Source organism: Cydia pomonella, chromosome 15 (assembly GCF_033807575.1).
Source record: "Cydia pomonella isolate Wapato2018A chromosome 15, ilCydPomo1, whole genome shotgun sequence".
Taxonomy (NCBI): Eukaryota; Metazoa; Arthropoda; class Insecta; order Lepidoptera; family Tortricidae; genus Cydia; species Cydia pomonella.
The window spans coordinates 13,694,824-13,716,916 of NC_084717.1; the positions used below are offsets into that span (position 1 = coordinate 13,694,824).

Consider the following 22,093-nt stretch of genomic DNA (forward strand, 5'->3'; position numbering starts at 1 on the left):
ATTGACAAAATTATTCAAACTTTAAAGGCTTTTAAGACATGGCGTGACAAGGTACCCTGACTACTAAACTTTATAGTCGGAGAAATATACTAAAAAAACATAATTTTACTGATATTCTTGTACACACATGTTCCTTAGGATGTAAATAACCCAATTATAACACAAACCCATTTTGGCACTTTTTCACCAGCTTCCACAAAAACTCATGTAACTCGGTAACTAAATGTCGTGACTAGGTACCTTTCCAGATGCACTGACACCTATTATCTCTCTTTGATTAATCTTCAAAAAAGTCCGCGATGATATATATAGCTGGTCAAACCAATTTGTCAGTAAATAAGAACAATAAAAACTATACTCATCCTTTTCTTTTGGATGCTAGTACTAGTGTAAGACAAAGATAGTATGACTCCCTCTGTCTATGTTTGAAATGAGATAGCCCTTTGACAAACTATATCTACCTTTTAAGGATAACTTACTATACCCATTCATAACTTCTAAAAAAAGATCACATATAATGTAGTATTTGCAATGGTATTTACATGAATATAATATTAATATTCATCTTTAACAAATTAAATACGTTAGTTACATTGAGCACTTTATACAGATTACACACATATTATATATATGGAATCGAAACATATTTCGAATAATATTACTAAGTTTGAGTCTCACGGGAATAAAACATACAAATTTTTCCTTTAATTTGTAACGAAAGAACAACGAAGGAAATTGTCATAATAATATTAAAAACACGGATAGTTCTTATTAAAACTAAAAACCAATATTAGAAACAAATAAATTCAGCGCATTAAACTGCATTCTAAAAATGTTATTAAGGAATAATTTTTATTTAGTTGCCCTCATTATTCGTGAGCGCTTACAAAGTCGCCAACGGTAGGTGGCGCTGCCATCGTGCACCTGACCAATTGCTAAATATTGTAAGTTTACCGAAGGCTCATTTCAAGTGGAACAGTTGAGGCGTGTAATGGTGATAATTTTAATGAACTTGCTATGGCGAACCCCCTGTTAGAAAGATTGGATTTAGATGATGTTTTGGTTAAATTTAAAGTGTACGATCATTATCACGGTGTGGCACTAATATATCTGACTGTGGCACTCATGTTCGATTTTGTATGGTATTGTAATCACGTCATTGTAGCTGAGAAAGTGGGATACAGGTATGTTTATTCACATGTTATGTTACTTATAACAGTTATAACGCACCATTGTCAAAGTATTAATTCTAGTGAAATAAGTAGAATAATATGTAAGTTCTTTTTAGAGTTCCGTAGTCAACTAGGAACCCTTATAGTTTTGCCATGTCTGTCTGTCTGTCTGTCCGAGGCTTTGCTCCGTGACCTTTAGTGCTACAAAGCTGCAATTTAGTATGGATGTATAAATCATTCGATCCGACATAGTGGTAAGAAAAATATAAAAAAATTGGGTACCTCCGCTACAGGTGAAGTGGGGATTTTGTTGAGAAGAGAAGAAGAATATTTTCGGAACTAATCGTTCCGAAAGAAAAAAATGCCCTCTAACTTTTGAACCATGTCCATAAAATACAGTAAATGTAATGTATATTAAAACATCGTGATGTTAGAACCTAATAAAGACATTTAATGAAAACTATAGCGAACGTGATCAGTAAAGCCGATTTAGAATTATCGCAAAAAGTTTTTCCTTCATAGTAAAAAGACGTACAAAGCGATGTGAAGGTACTCCCGTTTGCTTGTTATGAGTACATAATACTTAATAGCACTCGATCTAGGTGTATTGTGACGTGACGGACGGATAACTGCGGAACCCTACACTGAGCATGGCCCGACATGCTCTTGGGCCGGTTTTATTTTTAAATTGATTTATGTTTAAGATTTTATTTTTAGATAAAATCAATTAAAATAATTTCTTTGAAACGTAGTTCATTGTCCAAATGGCAATATCAAAGTATTTTTCAGCCCTTGAACACACCTTCTTTGTTAACAGCAATTCGAACATTAATTTTGTGTGTATTATGTGAACAAGGATTTATATTAAAACTTTTCTTTTTGTTGGTAAATATAATGTCTTTATATGCACTTTGTATTGTTTTGTAAGTGTTTTTATATTTCACTTTTATATTCATATTATAAATAACCTAACCAAGATGTTAAATGAATAAAGAAGATAATAATGTAATTATTAATTAGTCACACAGATTCGTATAATGGTTCAGATTAATACATCACAGTTGTAACAAATTCTGGTTTGAGCAAATTAAACATTTGGATGGAAACAAAACCACGTGAAAATGTACTTCATAACTATAGTAACGTTATTAATTAATGAGGTGTAAACAAACGAATCTTGTCTCTTATCTGTTTTAAAAGCAAATATATATTGCTATTATTGCTACTGTAAATTTACCGAAGGCACATTTCAAACGGAATAGTTGAGGCGTCGTAATTGTGATACTTTTAATGAAGTTGCTATGGCGAGCCCCCTGTTAGGAATATTGGATTTAGACGATGTTTTGGTCAAGTTTAAGGTGTACGATCGTTATCACGGTGTGGCACTAATATCTCTGAGTGTGGCACTCATGTTCGAATTTGTATGGTATTGTAATCATGTCATTGTAGCTGAGAAAGTGGGATACAGGTATGTTTTTTTACATGTTTACAATTTATCAATATAGTGTAATAAGTAGAACAATTTGTACGTTCTTTTTTGCATAACGATTTACATTTAAAATTTTATTGTTAGATAAACCAATTAAAAGAGAAAATTCATCAATGACCAAATATAACCATTTATCTCTCTCCCGTTCACAGCTCAACTGGTTCCTTATCCCCCTTCGTCGTAACTTTCACATTTTATCAGTTCTATGTTCTATTCTTTTCAAACCTGCAACTCCTCGCTATCTCAAATACCGCTTCAGTTATCTCTGCTCCGCTAGATCTGCCCAGAAGTTAATTCTTTCTGTCCCCTCTTCCGCATCAAAATCCTATAATAATTCCTATACTTTTCAAGCTGTTTGACTTTGGCATTCTCTGTATCTTGACTTAAGGTACGCTCAGTCTCCTCACTCTTTCAAGATACTACACCAATTCTTATCTCTTCCTTGATACCTACTTTTATCTGGTTACTCTTTCTTGGCACTGTTATACATGTATATTATTTATGTATGTATATTTATGAACGTGTATGTATATGTATTTTTACTGTTTATTTTTATTTGCATGGTAGTCTGTCTATTTTCTGTGTATTTAGTGAAAGATTTCATTCATTGCATTTGCAACACCTTCTGACGTATGTAAGTTTATTAATTTCCGATACCCAAAGGTTGTCTGGAAGAGATCGTTTTTTAGCGATAAGACCGCTTGTTGTTTACCTTGGCTTATGTGTGTATATTTTTTCATCTCTCCTATTCGGAAAGTTCACCTCTCATAGACTGATAGCCGGGTGGAAAGTAATTTTTAAAATTTGTACTTCGAGCAACGGCTAACAGCCATATTATACTTGTAGATATGCCATATTATTCAGTTGAAACTGTTGAAAGCTCTCATATTAGCTTCCGCATTTTCAGACCTAGTATTATCGAAATTAAATGTCAATTAAATTGCATTATGAAAATATATACTATGTACTTGTATTTAATATTTAATGTATGAAATCAACAAATATTTGTTAATAAATCAAATTAAATGATGATAAATGTTTAAAATATTATAATTACATTACATTTTCACTTTTTTTAAGGCGCGTATACATTAAGGCCGTTTCAGACACATCCCAATTTGAAATCGGATTGTCTAAGATTTTAGATTTTTTAAATGTAATGTAAATTTACATTTTGATGGGAAAAAAATCTAAATTCTATTCATAACCTACATTTCTTGTGTTTGACTTTCCTCATAGTCGAAATGAAAAGTAGAGTGTTTAACTCTGGTAAAAGTAACCATCTCACCCTCTAACTATTGGCGCTCTCACTTCGAGCGCCAAAATATCTCGGGTGATATGGTTCACTTTCCACCCTTGGTTAACAATCTAAGTACTATTTGTTAATTTTCAGGTGTAATGAGCCAAATAACATAAGTGAAAGCTCAAATACTAGTTACATACCGAATTCAACAGTAGAATGGTGCAAAAATCTTGAGGCGTGTCCGGAATGGGTGTATGATAATCCAGACAGTTTTGTAGCTGAAGTAAGTACTGCTTAATAATAATGCGCAATATACATATTTATTGCACGAAATAAACAATACAAAAACACATTATTTCTGTCTTTTTCCAGTTTCAATTGGCATGCCAAGACTGGAAGAGAACTTCAGTCGGAAGCATGCACAATATAGGATACATGTTTGGGCTTCTCACTATTGGACCTTCGTCCGACAGGTAATTATCTATTGGCTACTTATATTGTAGATTGGTAATCTAAGCCCTAATTTCCATAAATCATACTAATATACAAGTAGATACTAATATGTACTAAATTCAATACCTTACTTTGAAAAATTAGATACAAAGATAAAGATTATATTTCTCAATCTTACGATCTTAACGTTTTAGGTTCGGCAGGAAAACTCTGGTTATAATAACATGCGTGGCAGGCGGAACGCTGGGATGCATGAAGAGTTTCGTCACGTCATACTGGCTATATGTAGCTCTAGAGTTTATGGAAGCGGCAGTCGGTGACCCTATGTCTCCTGTATATATGCTTGGTAGGGAATCTTTTTTGCATGAGAAATAAATTAAACGCCTTTTAAAAATATAAGAGCTAAGTGTCAAATGTATTATTAAATTATTATAGTAACATTTTAGGCTAAACAGTTTAGATTGGAGTGAATAAAATCTAATTTGATGGTTTTTAAATCATAATCACATTGTTACAGCTATAGAAATGGTGGCAACCAAGTCACGGGTCACGTATTCGACTACATTCATGACGGGTCTTGGTATAGGAGGAATTATATTCTCGTTTGTTTCTTGGCTAATTCCCTACTGGCGAACGTTGCTGAGGGTCGTATACGCGCCAGGACTACTCGCCATATTTTTCATTTACTTGCTGGACGAGAGCCCCAGGTGGCTGCTAATCAATGGCAAGAAGGACGAAGCTGTGAAAATAATAAAGAAAGCAGCAAAGCTAAATAAAATGACAATGGAAGAAAATTTAAACAATATATCTTATGAAGTAAACAAAGGACCAAGTTTTGCTTCAGTAATAAAAGACACGTTTAAATCTAGATCTTTACTAAAGCGATTTTTCGTTTGTGGCATATGGTGGGCTTCTGCCACTTTTGTAAATTTTGGATTGATTGTTAATTCTACGTTATTAGGAGGCAACAAGCATATAAATTTTGGACTCTCAGCTGCAATGAAAAGTCTGGGAATTTTGTTTTCAGCATACATCATTACCAAATATCATAGAAAAGGCCCCTTAATATTCTGCTTCGTGGCTTGCGCTATCCTTTGTACTGGACAACCATTCTTACCAAAAAGTGAGCTTATAATGAATTTATTATGTATTATATAATAATTCTCAATAGCGGTATTTCAAATAGCACAAACTATAAATAATTTACTTTTCCAGATCTTTGGCTCCAGATAAGCAACTACATGGTGGGCTTACTTTTATCGTGTGCGAACTTTTGCATCATCTACTTATTCACGTCTGAACTTTTTCCCACTCAGTCAAGGAACTCCATGCATGCGTTGTGCTCGGCTGTCGGAAGGATTGGCTCTATATTAGCACCACAAACGCCGTTATTAGTAAATACTCAAAAATAAAAATAAATTATAAAGTTATTATTAGTAAATACTCCATAACGCCGAAACGGTTTTTAAGAAAGAAATGTAAAGGTACATTGGGGTAACTTAGAAAGTTACACCAAATCACCTTATTGTTGAATTCAATATTTTTGTAACTTTATTATTCAATAGCGTTAAATAGTAGGTATAATATATCTGTACCGAGTGCTTTTATCTAAAACTTTGTTTTTTGCTTTTATTTTAGATGGCGTACTGGTCAGGTCTGCCAACACTATTGTTCGGCGTGGTGTCCCTGATTGCAGGTCTCGCCACGCTGCTCGTGCCGGACACCGCAGACCAAAGTCTGCCGGACACGGTCTACCAGGCCGAGAAAATGGAGGCTCAAATCTTGACAGAAAGTCGGCCTTGATATAACTTCATGCACGTTTGAGTTTTTTTTTCTTCCTAGCGTTCTGCCGGTATTTTGGCACGGCTCATGGTAGCCTGGGGTCCGCTTAGCAACTAATCCCGGAAATTAGCGTAGGCACCAGTTTTTACAAAAGCAACTCCTATCCGACCCTCCAACCCAGACGGTAAACTTGGCCTTATAGGGATTACTTACTTACTTATTTTTTAGTATTAATGTCAAATAAATACAACCATTAATATATACATGAAAAGAAAGAAATATTTTAGCAGTTATTTAACTCCAGTATTCATTAAAAAAGACAAATACAACTTTAAAATAAATTTTATTAGCACAATTACTTACTGTTTTTCTCAAAATTATTGTTACGGTCAGTATGTTGTAAAACCTAACCGACGTTTACTCGAGCCTTGTAAGACAAGTGGACCCGACTAGATGCTGTAAAAGTTAACGAGTCAATCGAACTGTAAAAATGTATTATCATTATCAATCACAGCTGGTGTCACTCAATATATTTCGTCATTCTCGTTTAAATTTTAAGTCCTAGCAGACGAGCATTGCAAATGTAAGTTTCTTAGTATATATACATGTGAGATATAATTGTGTCATGGCAAATCCTCTGATATGCAGCTTGCATCTGGATGACGTTTTGGCCAAATGTAATGTGCACGATCGATACGGAGTACGGAGTTACGATATTGCTTCTGACAGTGAGACTTTTGTTTGAATTTGTGTGGTAGGTACAGTCAGCACCAAAAGTAGTGGATGAAACAACGTGCCAAAAGTGTCTGATATTCCGGATAACTTTTCCATGTATAGACAAATTTCTAAAATTCGGTCTCAAAAGTATATCTTTTATAGTCTTAGTTGTTCTTTATTAAAGACATCACTTTTTGTTAAGCTGTTACAGAATGGTAGATACTTATGAAACGTTATTTGATCAGCTACTTTTGATGCTGACTTTATGACATTATCCCGATTTGAAATCGTTTAATAGCTGAAAGCTATTAAATTCACGTATCTAATACACAGAAGCCAATAAATTATTCTTCCCGTGGCACCTGCTTACTTGAATGACATTGGCGGACAAATTAATTGTATTATTATTATGTTAAATAAAACGGTTTAAATATGGAAAACGTCTCAATGTTATTAAAACAATGATTAAAACACTATTCGTATGCTAAGTAGGTTTGGAGTATAATATAAGGTGTTGTGGGTAACGGACGGCAAAATAATTAAAACAATAATAATTTTAAATAAGTTGATCGTAATGTCGATTTCATTAGACAAGCTGGATTTGGACGATGTTTTGGACAATTTTAAAGTATATGGTCGTTATCATGCAGTAGCTTGTGTGTTATTAATATTAGGGGCGATTATTGAAACCGCATGGTATTGTAATTACGTTTTTGTGACCGAAGAAGTAGGATACAGGTAAGTTAGCTTTTTTCCGCAGCTTTTAGTACTTGATTAATTTCATTCTGAATTAAGTTTCATCGGACGGAAGACTCCGTTTACCGTCATATCTTTAAGTACTTACCTATTCGTTCGAACCAAATTCTTAATTTACCAGTATCAAGTATAATCGTAAATACTTATAATTACATGTCTATACAGATGCGCTGATGATATTTTGGAGTCCCAGGGCAGAAGTAGCTCTAATACCAGTAACACTGTCAATGATACATCAGTGTGGTGCAGAAATCCCTCCCCGTGTTCCGAATGGATTTATGATGACCCTAACAGTTTTGTGGCTGAGGTAACCTAAATGGCAAATACGTAAATAATGCTTGGCTGATGATAAGATTAGTACCTAATCACAACATACAATAATTTGAAATATGATTGAGGCGTATTCTGATTGTAATGACAAGTCATGAATTTGAACCGAATTTGCTATGGATCTAACAGATTGACAGTGACAGATCATATCCCCAACCCCCCTTTAATGTTTAGAAGTTTATATTTACGCAAGTTATACACAAATTTTACATTTAAGTTTAAATTGTACGTACATTTTGTGTATAATTGTTGGTACTTTTTAGTTTCAATTGGCATGTCAAGACTGGAAAAGGACTTTAATCGGAAGCGTGCACAGCTTCGGATACATGATTGGTCTACTCATTGTGGGGCCACTGTCTGATAGGTAGGTCAAAGATAAGAAATGTCAAATTTTATTATACATCTGAATATAGGTTACAGAACCTTCCATCTTGTTTCCGTTACGTGTCTGCGCCAGCCAGCAGTTCTGCATGGGCGTAAAGGCGTTGGTCGTCACAAGGGAGGGACTGAGAGGCTCATAAAGCTTGCTCAAATGCACGTGCTGGTACGATCCAGCACCTTCTAAGACCTGGAACGCAGTTACTTTATTTTTGAATTTAGAACTCTTTGCTATTCAATAAAAGTTTAAAATATATTGTGGAATATGTACAAAAATTTGTACGCAAGGTCTCAACTCAAGAGGTTAAGTAACTATGTATATTTTAATGTCAATAATTTCATTTAATCCAGATTCGGAAGAAAATATTTAATAATTGTAACAGGCATAGCAGGCGCAGTTTTGGGGACCATCAAGACTTTCGTGTCATCATATTGGTGTTACGTAGCACTTGAGTTATTAGAAGCTGCATTTGGAGATTTTTGCTCGCCATTATGCATGCTAGGTGAGAAATATTTAAATTATAAAATAAAGATGACAGAAGCAATGATTCCCTAGTAAACTTAATACAACGAAGACCTTAGTTACCTATTCTCTTCTTCTTAGTCGTTGTTGTTGCTTGCCGTACAATTTCTCGCCTTTTTCCGCGGTTGGAGGTCAGGATATCCTCAGTATTTTTCTTCAGCACCACATCTCTAGGGTGTCTATCTTTTTCTCCTCAATCTTTCGGATAGTCCACGTCTCTGCTGCATATAGGAATATGGGAAAGAGTTACCTATTAGATATCCAATAAACAAGTCTTTTTAAGGTGGTTTAAGTTTTGATATAAAATCATATGCTCTGAATGTTTTGTTTTGTTGCAGCTCTTGAAATGGTGGCAACGAGATCGCGTGTTACATTCACAACTATATGTAATATGGGTTTCGGAATAGGGGGAATGGTGCTGCCTCTGCTTGCCTGGCTTATCCCTTACTGGCGGACTTTACTGAGAGCGATGTATATTCCAGGGCTACTTTCCATATTCCTAGTCTGTTTGCTAGATGAAAGCCCCAGATGGCTTCTGGTCAAAGGAAAGAAATCAGCAGCACTAGAGATTATACGTAACGCTGCCAAGATTAATAAAATAGAAATAAAAGAAAATCTTAACTTGATATCTTCCGAAACGAATAACAAATCCAGTTTCGTCGCCGCATTAAGAGACACTTTAAAATCGAAGTCTATATTGAAACGAGTTTTCGTTTGTATCGTGTGGTGGATCACATGTACTCTTGTTAACTACGGAATGTCTTTTAATTCAGTGATATTGGAAGGAAACAAATATGTAAATTTCACAATCTCTTCGGCCATGGACATCTTAAGCTTTATTTTGGGAGCATACATTCTTAAGAAATTTAACAGGACAGGTCCTTTGGTAATATCCTTCGTCGCTAGCGCCATCTTTTGTACTGGGCAACCATTTATACCAAACAGTAAGTGAACATATATTTTATCGACCTACTTTATTAGGCAACGGGTGTCCTTTCCTGTTTCGTAAAGCGTAACGCTATCTTCAAACCTAAGTCGTCTCTTCAAGTTACACAGTTGTTACAAATTATTAGGTATATAACATCACATTACTATACCTTGCCTATATAATGCATCCTTGTTAGAATTTCTAATATCGGGCACAAAACTAAAACATGAATAAATCTTGGGGAAAAGGCTGTACATTGATTTTTTGCATATTTTTAAATGAGATACATTATCTGATGATACTTAACTAAAACAGTCGGCATCAAAGAGATAGTAACGGTCAAAGTGACCAAATATATCGGAACTCATCCTTATTTTTACCAAATCAAATCAAAATGTATTTACTAGCACCTAGGCAAGAAAGGCTCATAGATACTTACCTTACAGATTAACATACAATAATTAGTTATAACCTTATGAAGTAAAGATCATTAAGGCGATATAACAGTAAACAACAATAGTACAATATGGCAACAAAGTTGTGTTACGATGTATTTGGTCACTTTGACGGGCACTATCTATTTGATTCTTACAGACTGACAGAACAAGCTCCGTTTATTACTCCGCTCAAAAAATAAGTTATAACATATTTCATTTTCAGACCTTCTGTGGCTTGTGAATTCAACGTACATGGCAGGAAAACTAATGGCGTCTATAGCCTTCAATACAGTTTACATTTTTACATCGGAATTGTTCCCCACTAACACAAGGAACTCAATGCATGCACTCTGCTCGTCTATTGGCCGAATTGGTTCTATAATAGCACCGCAATTGCCTTTGCTGGTACGTATAAACTATACGGTATAATAAACATTTTCTCCGTCTTTACGGTATTCATCAGAATAATGAATATGGCAAATTATATAAAGAACAAATGTTAAAGTACTTACGAATATTATACGATAGCCGCACATATTAAATACCTTTTAAATAAAGGTTCTGTGAATATGGTTCCAATGGATTATAAATCGTATTTATTGGCGGTTAACAGCTATTACCTTTTTTCTTAGAATATATTTTAAATGTTTTATTACTTGCTAATATATATTTTTATAATGTTTATTTATCTTTCTAATTTAAGACTTGTGCTGGAAGGCTGAAAGCTGTATATCAGAGGACTAGAGATTATTAAAATAAATGTTAATCATTCTAGATGGTGTATTGGACTGGTATTCCAAACGTGATATTTGGGGCCGTGTCCCTGGTGGCAGGGTTGTTAACGCTTCTCATACCAGACATGGCAGACCGCAACCTGCCAGATACGGTCGGGCAGGCCGAGGCTCTTGAAGTTGGAACTGAGAGAGTTAGAGAGAGAAGAATCGCGCCGGGAAATAAATGCTGTAAACACCGCATGAGGACTGATTGCACAAGTTTATAAGAAAACTATAGGTGGTATTGTTAATCCCCGATTCAACTCGATCAGGATCAATGTTCAATACATAAAATCAAGACGTGTCTATTACATAACGAGTTTTTTATATATCAATCTTAGAATATTGAAATTTTAAATTATTCAATATAATGTATTTGTTTTTTTTTTTTTTTCAATTTCATTATTCTTTGTTTTTAGTGTGACCTGTCCTAATGATACCATTTGAGTCTGCCAAGTACACATAACGCTACATTCTCAGTATAACAAGTATTCATAGTCATACCATGTCTATTAGTCTTGTTGACACTAGAAACAAAGGACACGCTCTAACACGGCCTCCGTAGTCTAGTTGGTAATGACCCTGCCTATGAAGATGGAAGTGCCGGGTTCGAAACCCGGGCCCTTCACGGCATTTATTTGTATGTTTATAACCGTGATAAACACACAGAACTATCTACAACCTAAGACAGATTTATAATCAGCGCTCTTATACCACACAGAAATAATCTTCAAGCACCAAGTCTTATGTCAATGTTATTGGCATTGGTTACGCCAGCAGAGAATTACGTCTTAAAAATAAATTTGCAGGCGACGTCAGCGCAGTAGTGTGCACAAAGGACTCCTTTCTCGGGACATATTTGTTACACGTCACCCTATTCAGGCATCTTCCACGTGAATTTTAAAAGGGATATTATCAAGGTGTAAAAATGTATGTCGTTTTCATACATTACATATTCATTTCTTAATATAGTAATACAGATGTTATACTTTAAACACAAGTGCACGTAAGTAATGGAGGAAATTATTTTTAGAATTAAAAACGTACGCGAACAGGAAAAAATACAATAATTCGGTAGCTTATTCTGTAAATATAATATTTCTTCATAGAAAAAGAGGTTGGAGAACAAAATACGTAATTACTTAAACCACAAATAAAAATACAAAATGAAGAATTCAACTGCTGTTTTGATCTCAAAATTTACGAAAAATGTGAGTTGCGTTCGCTTCGAAAAAGGTAATTAAGGAATATGAGCAATTGCTTCGATTACAATACGTTGTTTAGTTTAAGGTGGATTTCGTTAAGGTGGTTATAAATTTAAATTAACATTGTTTATTTGCACTGTTCAAACAGATACCCACAACAAATGGCAATAATGTATACAGCAGATAGCAAATATGAGATATTGGCGAGGGTCCAAAGCCAGGAGGTGACGAAAGAGGGCGCCTAATAGCCCTCAGCCCATTAGGAATACGGACCAAGTTATGGTTCCCTACTCTCTAGAACTCACACAGTAGAATTTCTATCACCAGTATTTGAACATTTTAAGCCAATTTTACCTAGGTACGTACGTATTCGTTGATAATAAATGGTAATTTCTTGTCATCAACCGGTTAAGGATATTATCTGTCAGCTGTCAACAGTGACACTTCTTCACCTAGTTTGCTTCTAGTTTATGTGATTTATTTTACTTGGATATGAACGCACAAAAAGAGAAACGATATTTATTACAACTGTAGGCAATATGAACGCACGCAGCTAGCCACGTATTATCAATCAACAGATTTTCGTCTGTCTCTGGGTTTCGCGACAAGTATTTTTTAATTTTTTAAATTATTTTTAAAATAAAAACGGATAAATTCTTAGTTTCCTTGGCAACAAAACAGCCGCTCGTACGTAACACGTGAAGGTACTGCAAGTACAACTACTGCGGCCAAACCAAGGGGTTACCGTTGTGCCTCCTTAACGGCCCGTCTTATGACCCTCTTAATTAATTTGAAACTTTCTGCGGTCTCCTGTGGCGTGCAATTTGAATAATAGCAAGGATAGGGTGTTCCACCTTAATTTTAATTGCAAATATTTATGTTAAACGAGCCTCTAGGCGAGTTTTCCAGAATATTGTAAAGGATGATATATTGGCCGGAAAATTTTGAACGTTTTCGGAATCCAAGATCGCTCTAAGTAAACAATGGAGATTAAATTTGAATTCAATTTCAATAAATCAAATGACAATGTCTTGTAAGTTTAAATACCGTTTAGCGGTAAATGGGGTTTGAGTCACTAATGATTAATCCATCTTTTATTTAACACGTCTATCATATCTAACGTACATTATTCAGTAGGGCTGTGATGATAACTTTCGCCAGCAGGCAACGCATATTATATATACTACCTAAGGTTATATAAATAACTATAGATAATAGTATTTTATGCAAACGTTGCATATATGCATAATAAAGGTCAAAAAGGCGAGTGGCGTGGGTTAACATTGTAAAGGAATGACGCCACGAGCAGTTTTTTGACCGTTGCATACTTTTTCTACGAGCCAACGAAAATAATTCTTTAAACTAGTCTTTCTTTAATCATATACATAGGTAAATAAATCAAAAGTATACAGCTATGATATGTGAGCATACATCGCGTAAGAACTCGACCGGCCTACGGGTACTTGCTCCTAGGTAAATTCAATTTTTGGACAGTTTTTTTCTCAGCCTAGTGCATGTATGAAATTTCATTCATAATAGGGTAACAGTTAAGGGACTGAAACCAAAACCTGGTACAACGTAGAAGGTTTATGTTAAGCAGTAGGATACATGGGATTTAACTTTAAACTACTTTCGTGCAGAAACAACCGTTTAACAGTCGACTATCTTAGAATTTCCAAAGCAATTTCTCACAGACCTGGTACATCCATCATGAGAGGCACGTCGAGGCAATTTGTACGGACACCTCAGTCTGACGAGACCATCGCCAGACGGCACTAACGACCCTATGACGACACGTTATTCGATGAATGTGCTTATTACTTATGTAATGTATGGTTATTAGTGAATTCACTAGCATTAGTAAATTAACATTTATTGATCTAGCTATTTGGTTGCACTTAGCATTTTTATGAATATTAAAGAAAATGTTTAATTGGAAACAGTAAACTGGCAGATTTTGAGTGTCTTTATGACTTTTTTCAATAATTACTAGATGGACGAAAAATTTTCTATGTAATCCCTACAGGTTTTTTTACAATCAACATCTATTTTTCATGTGGTTGGACCTCATCTGACGCTGTGTTAGAAAATTCTTCATGTTATCATGGGTACCGATTTTAAATAAATCTATTAAGTCGTTAACTAGATTAACACATTAACCGACAAACTTCATTGACCTACTTACCGCGGTATCAACGAACTCAAACACCAAATTAACACAGTCCCGTCAAAATCAACATACTAAGTCAACATCCACTGTTTTCCAAGTTAACAGTCTCTCATACAACTTTTAAAGGACACTAAAAAAACAAACATTGCTTCTACGTGAAGCTGCTATTCGCGACTGAACGATATTAGTTTAAAAGATACCAAAGGAATTTCGCACGGCACGCTTCTATCCGTCACCGTCGAGTAATTAAACGCACAGATTAACAAACTTAAACAAACACTCCTTGACGACTTTAACACGTTGAGTTAGAAGCTATTTTTAGATGTACGACTGCTGTTTAATATTGAATGATCGTAAAGATGAGAGCGTGCGACTCGCGGGAACACACGCAATGTCTAGCGAAGTACTGGTGCGTTTAAAATAAATACGCGTTGCGAATGCGACCTTAGCACGGGTGCGGGTGTCGATTCGCGTTTACAAATGGATAAACACTCCAGCTATGCATTTTTGTTTTAGGAACTTTTTGAACTTTTTACGCGTCAATAAATACGATGTTTGCGCACTACTGGTATTAGGCGCTTATCACACTGGATGCGATTCGAACATCGCTTTGATGTCCGAGTGGGATGTCGCTATAAGACGCACATAGCGTTGCCCCAAGCGCCTTACATCGCTCTTCGAATCAAACCGACAAGCTGGAGGAATCTAAAAATTCATAAGAATCTACTAAGATACAGATCCCGATTATACGGTAAATAGGCAAAGCTCATTACCTATTTAACTTTTTAAGTATAATGAATAGAATTTTACCTAAATAAGTAGTAGGTATATATCCGAAATTTAAAATTACAAGCTTTAAAAATTGACTTCGCTGCTATTATAACATCATCTACTAAATAAAATCCTATATTAAATTGGCAAGAAGCAACCTACATTAATACCAGATTGTTTATCATCAAACGAATGACAATACAAATACAATCCAGGCGAAAATATCCATTTTCATCAGCAAAGTACGGAGTCAAGGATTATACCATGGTACGTTAGTAAAGTTTACCGATAAAGACCGTAAAACAAGCGATTAAGTCCGATTAATGGTAACGTTATGGAAGTTTGACAGGAACAATATTGACTGGGCGCACTTCAGGATGTCATGTGCATGGCCGTTGCGTCCAGGTGGCCACCCTCGGTCAGTTGTCAGCCAACCATGACAACCGCGGAACTCTATGGCTTTCCTTATTTATTGGTTAGTAGGGGTTATGGTTAACGTTCTTAAGAAAAAAGTCACTTATTTTCTCAGCTGCTAATTATAATAATCAATCTTAAGCCTTATTTAAAAGGATATTAAACTTGCATGCGACTTTCATTACATTACGGTATATGGTCGATTGACTGCATACATTATACTCTGTAGGTAGCAATGTGACAAACATTGTATGCAGTGTTAATGGGGCTTTAGAAAAGAGCTTTTAGAGAGCAATCATCATTAATTAAAAGTATATTCTGATAATGATATCAATGAAGCTCATTCACTTCATCCGCCCGTACCAACTTATTGCACTTTAAATGAGAAGATATGACACACCACACCGCTTGTAAGTTTTTCTTTTATACCACTTCGGTGGCAAACAAGCATACGGCCCGCCTGACGGTAAGCAGTCTCCGCAGCCTATGCACGCCTGCAACAACAAAGAAGTTACATGCGCGTTGCCAACCGTAATCGTGCTGCGCACCCTTGTTGAGTTCTGGCAACCTTACTCACCGGCAGGAACGCAACATTAGATATGAGTAGGGTCTAGTAAGTTTGTCTCGATGGTACAAATTTGATATCACGATGTATCATTAATACATCCCAGCTGGCACCCTCTTTTAGTGCCACCCGACCATGACAACCACGGAGCTGTATAGGTTTTGTTGCCGTTTCCTTGGCAACACTAACAATGCGACATATATGATTTGAACCGTTAACCTTTTGAACGCCACGCCTATCGTACGCGGCGCGCAATCGTGAACCTTGTCGGTACGCATGAAGGTTGATATTGGGCTGTAGCCGCGCGCGTCATATGACGTCTTTGGCGGTCAAAAGGTTAAAAGCGTCGCCCTTTGGTGCACGGTTCAGCTCCTCATATGATTATAAATTTAATTCAAACAATACTCGCACAACAACTTTTGTTTGTCGGACTCGCACAATGTCACTCGAATTCTTGTATTAAGTAATTGGAGGCGAACAGTCTGATAATAAATTAAAGAAGGTACCAAATATGTAGGAAGAGTCATTGATACTCACAATGCGACGTAGCTTCAGCCCACTATCAGAAAATGATAAAGGGCTTAAGTGACTATAAATATTACAATTTTTGTGACGTTATGACTGTATGGATGAAAAATGAATAGTAAGGAAAGTAGGAAGTATGGTCACACGCCGCGACTGCACGTGCTACCAAATAGTTTTGGAAATTGCTCGGATCCGTCACGGTCTGATAGAACACAATCGAACCATATCTGGAGAAAATTAGAAAGGCATTATTCTATATATTGATTTTAGCTAACACAATTTTCGCTCATACTTCAAACTTTTTTCAACACACTTGCGAGGAAAAAACAAAACTTATAAATTAGTTTTTTTTTTGTTAAAACAGTAAAAGTACAATTTTCAAAATGGTGGCTTACTTACAGTTTTAACATCGAAAAATTGCACCAAAGCGTGCTGGGCTTGTAGGCACTTATTCGCCAGTTCATTAAAGTAAGCTACCAACACGTTTTCCAACAAAGACTGGACGTTTTTGCTGATTTTCCATTGAATAAAAGTTTCATATGTCGCCAATTATTTTTCACCCGATTTTGATGGTAAAAGGCTATTCTTCTCGGCTCTTGCCTCCATTAGTATTACTGGCAGCGTCCATTTTATGTGTTATTCAATTTCAATGTTTGGAAATGACATTTTCGTCAATATATAAACTAAAAACATGCAAATCTATTCCAATTTTATGTCACATACGGAAAATGGCTGGCGCGTTATTTTTTTTTACGCACGATTCCAATGCGCGCGCAAGGCAAAGGCGCGAACGAAACCGACAAACAGCCAATTACAAAAAATGTAAAAAAACAAATATATTCGTATTTCTATTCGACGGATGGAGATTAAATCGATAAAATGTTGTTTATTCATTAATGTAATTTACGAGATAATTTAATCCATAAATTATGTTTGGTGTGATAAAACCTCTTTGAACTAACATTTGAAACCTAATAGTTGGTTACAAAAAAATGTATTACTAGACCAAATTAAGAAGGCTCCATTTCCATGCATATTATTAGCAATCAGTTACCTTCTTAACTCAGTCGGATAATATAATAAAAAGGCACGAGTATTATAATATACTGAAAAAGCACGCGTGTCTAATATCTAGGATTATGAGCCAAAAATCGGTGGAATAAAAACGTCGTTTTGAGCAAGTGTGTTGAAAGGTTTATTTATACTATGCTTCGTTTATTTTAGCATTAGGAAAAGGAAAACATACTTTATTTGTCTTTTTACTGAAAAACGCTTTAAAAAGTAGTAACTATTACTTATGAACCAAAAGAAACTTATACAATATATCATAAATTAAGGACGACACTTAAAATCAAATAATATTTGTTATATCAGTTATATGAAAATTGATTACCTACACATACATACAACTTCAACAACCATTTCAACAGTACATATATTGTTGAGTAAAGTATTTGCAAATATTGTAACAAAGGCATGCGTGCTGTGAATAAAGATAACAATGGATTACAAAATGCAGGTAAGTTAACGGCCAATGCTCCGAAACCTAACAAAATAAAGAGAACCGCGTAAAATAAAATGCTCTACGCTGCTTACCAAATATTTACATGAAACTCGCGAACAATTTTCGACGACTATGATACGTAACTTACACGTTACTTACACGTAACCTACAGTTTGGCGGACGTTGCATCTTAATTCCGATAAATTATAGTATTAATATGATCGATATACGGTCAGCAAGTATTAATATTATTGTTTAGTATAAGCGTTTTTTTATACCAGGTAATTAATGCTTAGGTAATAATCAACTGTTTTTTTCTGGACCTAGATGTATAACAGGATTAAAGTTAGCAACTTTTACGGTACCTACTCTAGCCCATATACATCAGTTCCACATATTACTAAAATAATGGCACTTAAATCAAGAAGCGAAATAAATACAGCCCAGCCGACAGACTTATGTTAAGTCATGTATCTATTAGAATATACCGTCCCGCGGGGACTGGCGACGTGAGCACGCGGTAACTGTACCACGGACAGTTTTATGAACTTCTCACAAGAATAATCGCTTGTCAAGCGAGCTCTTTCTATGAAATTGAATTGTATAATGATGTAGTATACTCCAAAGACACGTGCTTGGTAATAATGTTCCAGAACCCGTATTCGTATGTTGTCTACAATTTGATCTAACTTAATCAGACGATTTACGAGTATCTACATGAACTAAAATTGCAACCTGCAAATTACCAAATGTCCCTAATTCCGAGAGATAGTCCCAAAATGTATTCAGAAAATAAACTTAGTAGCTAATTGTTGAACAGATAGTTTGGTTAGAAGATTTTCCGCACTTCAAGTCTGGAAAGTTCTATCCTGCTCAAGGGATTAACTAGTTAGGTAACAAAAACATCAATGCTGTTTCTTAGAATAATAACAGTCATTGGAGTCTAAGCAGGAAATTTAAGGAAGCAGCTGTAATGTAAGTTTAAGGCATAAGTAACTGGGTGTAAACACCGTCTCAGAGGCTCACGTTCTGTCTGGACTTTTGTTGCTGAATATTTTACGACCTGCACCAGATAAGACCAAAACACAAACGTGCCTGTGCAGTTACGCTTTTCTGATTAATAAGGAAGGAAGGAGACAAATTTTTGCCATTTGTTCTAGAATCGTGGTATATTCGTCGTTCAATATTAAATTCACGCATGTATCGTGTAGTTGTTTCAGTTGAGTGTGGGTACACTCAAATGTTGACTGCGTCATGACAATCTATCCGATCAAATTCATTCGTCATCTTCAATTCAATTAAATAATTTATTGATAAAATAAAAATTTACATGTCAGGTACATTGATACATCACAGTATGTGGATAGTGGCGCCTTCTCACCTAGAATTTGTATGAATTTCAATCACTAGTAGAAATAGAATAATAACCTATGCAATTCGTAATTTAAACATCCTGCGTCTTCTTAAATGAAAGCAATTGGTAGCAATATGGAATATGAACGAGTATAAACACCAATTACAAAGATGGCTTGCGGCAAATTGATAGCGCTACGCATATCCGCCACGGCCTCGCAATAAATTCTCTCATGTTTACTGTTTTTCGTGTCTTACAGTATGTTATCTAAACCGACCTCAATAATTAATTCAGTCGAGTCTGGTTCAATGTTAATCGCTTTGGGGATTATTAGAGCGCGTCGACCGCAAACCTGGCGTTTGGCAACGATAACCTCGTCGTAGAAATGCGCTTTTTAAATGCCATCGAACGATTCGAACGGTAATGACAGTTCATTAGTTGGTAACTTGGTATTGCATTTGTCAAATTAGTTGTACTTCATTGTGTCAACTTGCTTGCTAATTAAATTTGATCATCACTTGTCGGTGCAGTTAGGCTGTGTTTTTACCGGAGATCTGCGAGGATGCGTAACGAGGGATGTGTTTGTAAAGAATCTATACACGCTGAGCGAGGAAAACAAATACGAGCTCAGAAAAAAATATGTTCATGCAATAATAAAATTGTATTTATGAAACTTAAAGCAGTACATAAACGTAAGAGTACTCATAGCTCAGTTGTTATTGTTAAGGAAACTCCCAGTAAAATTAATTAAAAAATAACGAAACCCTAAACAACTTCCATTAAAGCTCGTTTTATATTCTCATAGTTAGGTTACTTGATCTTTGAATATTGTTGTCTTTTTTTATGAAATGAATTTTAGGTAGAGTTCTACCTACACAGCTACTTTATTACCTAAATATGTAATTCTGAGAGAATTTATTTGCCTAAAAACTACAGTTAAATAACAAACATGAGTACCAGAATAAACACTTTTTACGTCGGAAACTTTGACCGTATCCGACAGTTATTTATGTCCCCTACCTATCTCGTCTGGAACCTGGAAATTATTCGTTTTCAAATTACGCTAAGTATCTATTTACGTCATTCCGTTCCTTCTTTTTAAAACAGAAATACGTCAAACTATTTAATTACCTAATTATCCTAATAATTATAACACAAAGAAGAATATAAAAATGCATAATCTCTCCCGGAAATGGGTGAAGATAGTTGTAAAAATAAATCAAATTGAAAGGTTTATTTTGTTTAGACATTTCTCTTTGTTTATTATGTTTTCATAGCCGATCGGCGTTCCATCAGGAAACATCAACGGCCGCTATTGAAGAGTGTAAACTGTTAAATAAAATATCTGGGTCACTTTGGGTGTTATAGAATAACTGCTTAGAATAATATCCTAAAGTAGTCTAAGTAAAGGAAGTGTATCACCATTTTATGGTTTTCAAACTTTTCAATACCTAGTTTAATATGCATATATTTCGTATTCATAAGTAAATGAATAAAGAAAAAGAACATAATCGCGGCAGAGTTTTGACTTGAATTAGTACAAGATTACAATAGTAATAGATGCATTACTCGGAACTAAAAGTAGCAATAACAGGATAAAAACGTATACAACCATACAATCAATATTAGCTCGTGGTGAATGACCGAGCGCTTGTAGTAAACAGTGTAATCATTAAAATCACTCGTGTCGACTCGTAGGTATGTCGTTGATTGAAACGTGAGTAAAATAAAAAATGAGCACTGTACGTTCATTGGACGTATTACCATCGCTTGTTTGTTGTGAAGTTGTTTTAGGTGCTCACTTTTTTTATTAAAATAACTAGTCTTAGCTGTAACCGATAACTTTAGTCACACATTTAGTACTTAATTAGTGGGGCTTACAATCAGTCGTAAACGGCGAAGTCGTAATCATAATAATTTATAGCAAAATAATAAATTATAATGAAGTGCATTTCAACGATAAAAAATAATGCCTAGAAACGGTTCAAAAAGAAGATATCGGGGCCCCACCGAGCAAATACAGTGCAATGAATGGAAATCCTGCGGGGGTAGCATTGCCTGCAGGGAATGAAAAATGCCGCCTCGGTCCTTGTTGGGGGAAAATTATATACTCATCTTCTTACAAATAGATTGTAAAAGGGTATGGGGAGTGCGAGGACTTTCGTCAAACTAATACGCTCCTCGGGCTATGAGGGGCTGCGTGGTGGCATGTCACTAGATCTCTTACTGAATAAAATTTTAAAGGCGTCATTCAATAATAGTTTTGCAAAAAGGAAGAAAGAATATATATTTTATTGCGCAAAAATGATTACAGAAACTTAATAAAAGAAATCTTTAGCTTTGTACAGTAAGTGGTTTTCAGAGTCAGATCTTCAACAAAAACCTAAGTTCTACAATGTTAAATCAAATATTAAAATTAAATTTGCAAGTCAAGTTAATGTTGATGGAGTAAAACGGAGCGAACTAGCTCTTGTAGAAGGGAATAAAAAGCTGAATAAGAATTAGCCAAGTTACCGCCCGAGGTTGTTCCAGACGCCTTGTTTTTACTCTATTCCATAAGTAATTTCTACAAGTTATAAAGCGGTAGGCACTTAAACTGCGAGA

General features: G+C 35.2%; 3 protein-coding genes across 9 annotated transcripts in view; 2 read left to right on the forward strand and 1 right to left on the reverse strand.

Annotated features, from left to right (window-relative positions):
• The window catches only part of LOC133525931 (protein sprint), a 474,626-nt gene that overhangs the window by 86,804 nt on the left and 365,729 nt on the right, over positions 1–22,093 (reverse strand). The gene's annotated exons all lie outside the window — the stretch shown is intronic.
• LOC133525933 (solute carrier family 22 member 1-like) lies at positions 793–6,494 on the forward strand. Its single transcript, XM_061862363.1, has 7 exons — positions 793–2,640; positions 4,055–4,187; positions 4,277–4,377; positions 4,552–4,703; positions 4,875–5,480; positions 5,573–5,751; positions 5,996–6,494. The coding sequence occupies exons 1-7, from the start codon at positions 2,474–2,476 to the stop codon at positions 6,158–6,160; spliced, it is 1,503 nt and encodes a 500-aa protein (XP_061718347.1). The 5' UTR covers positions 793–2,473; the 3' UTR covers positions 6,161–6,494.
• On the forward strand, positions 7,611–12,539 carry LOC133525935 (organic cation transporter protein-like). Its single transcript, XM_061862365.1, has 5 exons — positions 7,611–7,919; positions 8,672–8,823; positions 9,182–9,787; positions 10,432–10,613; positions 10,984–12,539. Exons 1-5 carry the CDS (start codon positions 7,786–7,788, stop codon positions 11,206–11,208), a joined length of 1,299 nt encoding a protein of 432 aa, XP_061718349.1. The 5' UTR covers positions 7,611–7,785; the 3' UTR covers positions 11,209–12,539.

Bases quoted from the DNA above. Each gene is read 5' to 3' on its own strand.
- LOC133525933 (XM_061862363.1), top strand. From the start codon at position 2,474: ATGGCGAGCCCCCTGTTAGGAATATTGGATTTAGACGATGTTTTGGTC. The intron at 2,641-4,054 runs GTATGTTTTTTT...GTTAATTTTCAG, and splicing joins GCTGAGAAAGTGGGATACAG to GTGTAATGAGCCAAATAACA. The intron at 5,752-5,995 runs GTAAATACTCAA...CTTTTATTTTAG, and splicing joins CACCACAAACGCCGTTATTA to ATGGCGTACTGGTCAGGTCT.
- LOC133525935 (XM_061862365.1), top strand. From the start codon at position 7,786: ATGATATTTTGGAGTCCCAGGGCAGAAGTAGCTCTAATACCAGTAACA. The intron at 8,824-9,181 runs GTGAGAAATATT...GTTTTGTTGCAG, and splicing joins CTCGCCATTATGCATGCTAG to CTCTTGAAATGGTGGCAACG. The intron at 9,788-10,431 runs GTAAGTGAACAT...TTTCATTTTCAG, and splicing joins GCAACCATTTATACCAAACA to ACCTTCTGTGGCTTGTGAAT.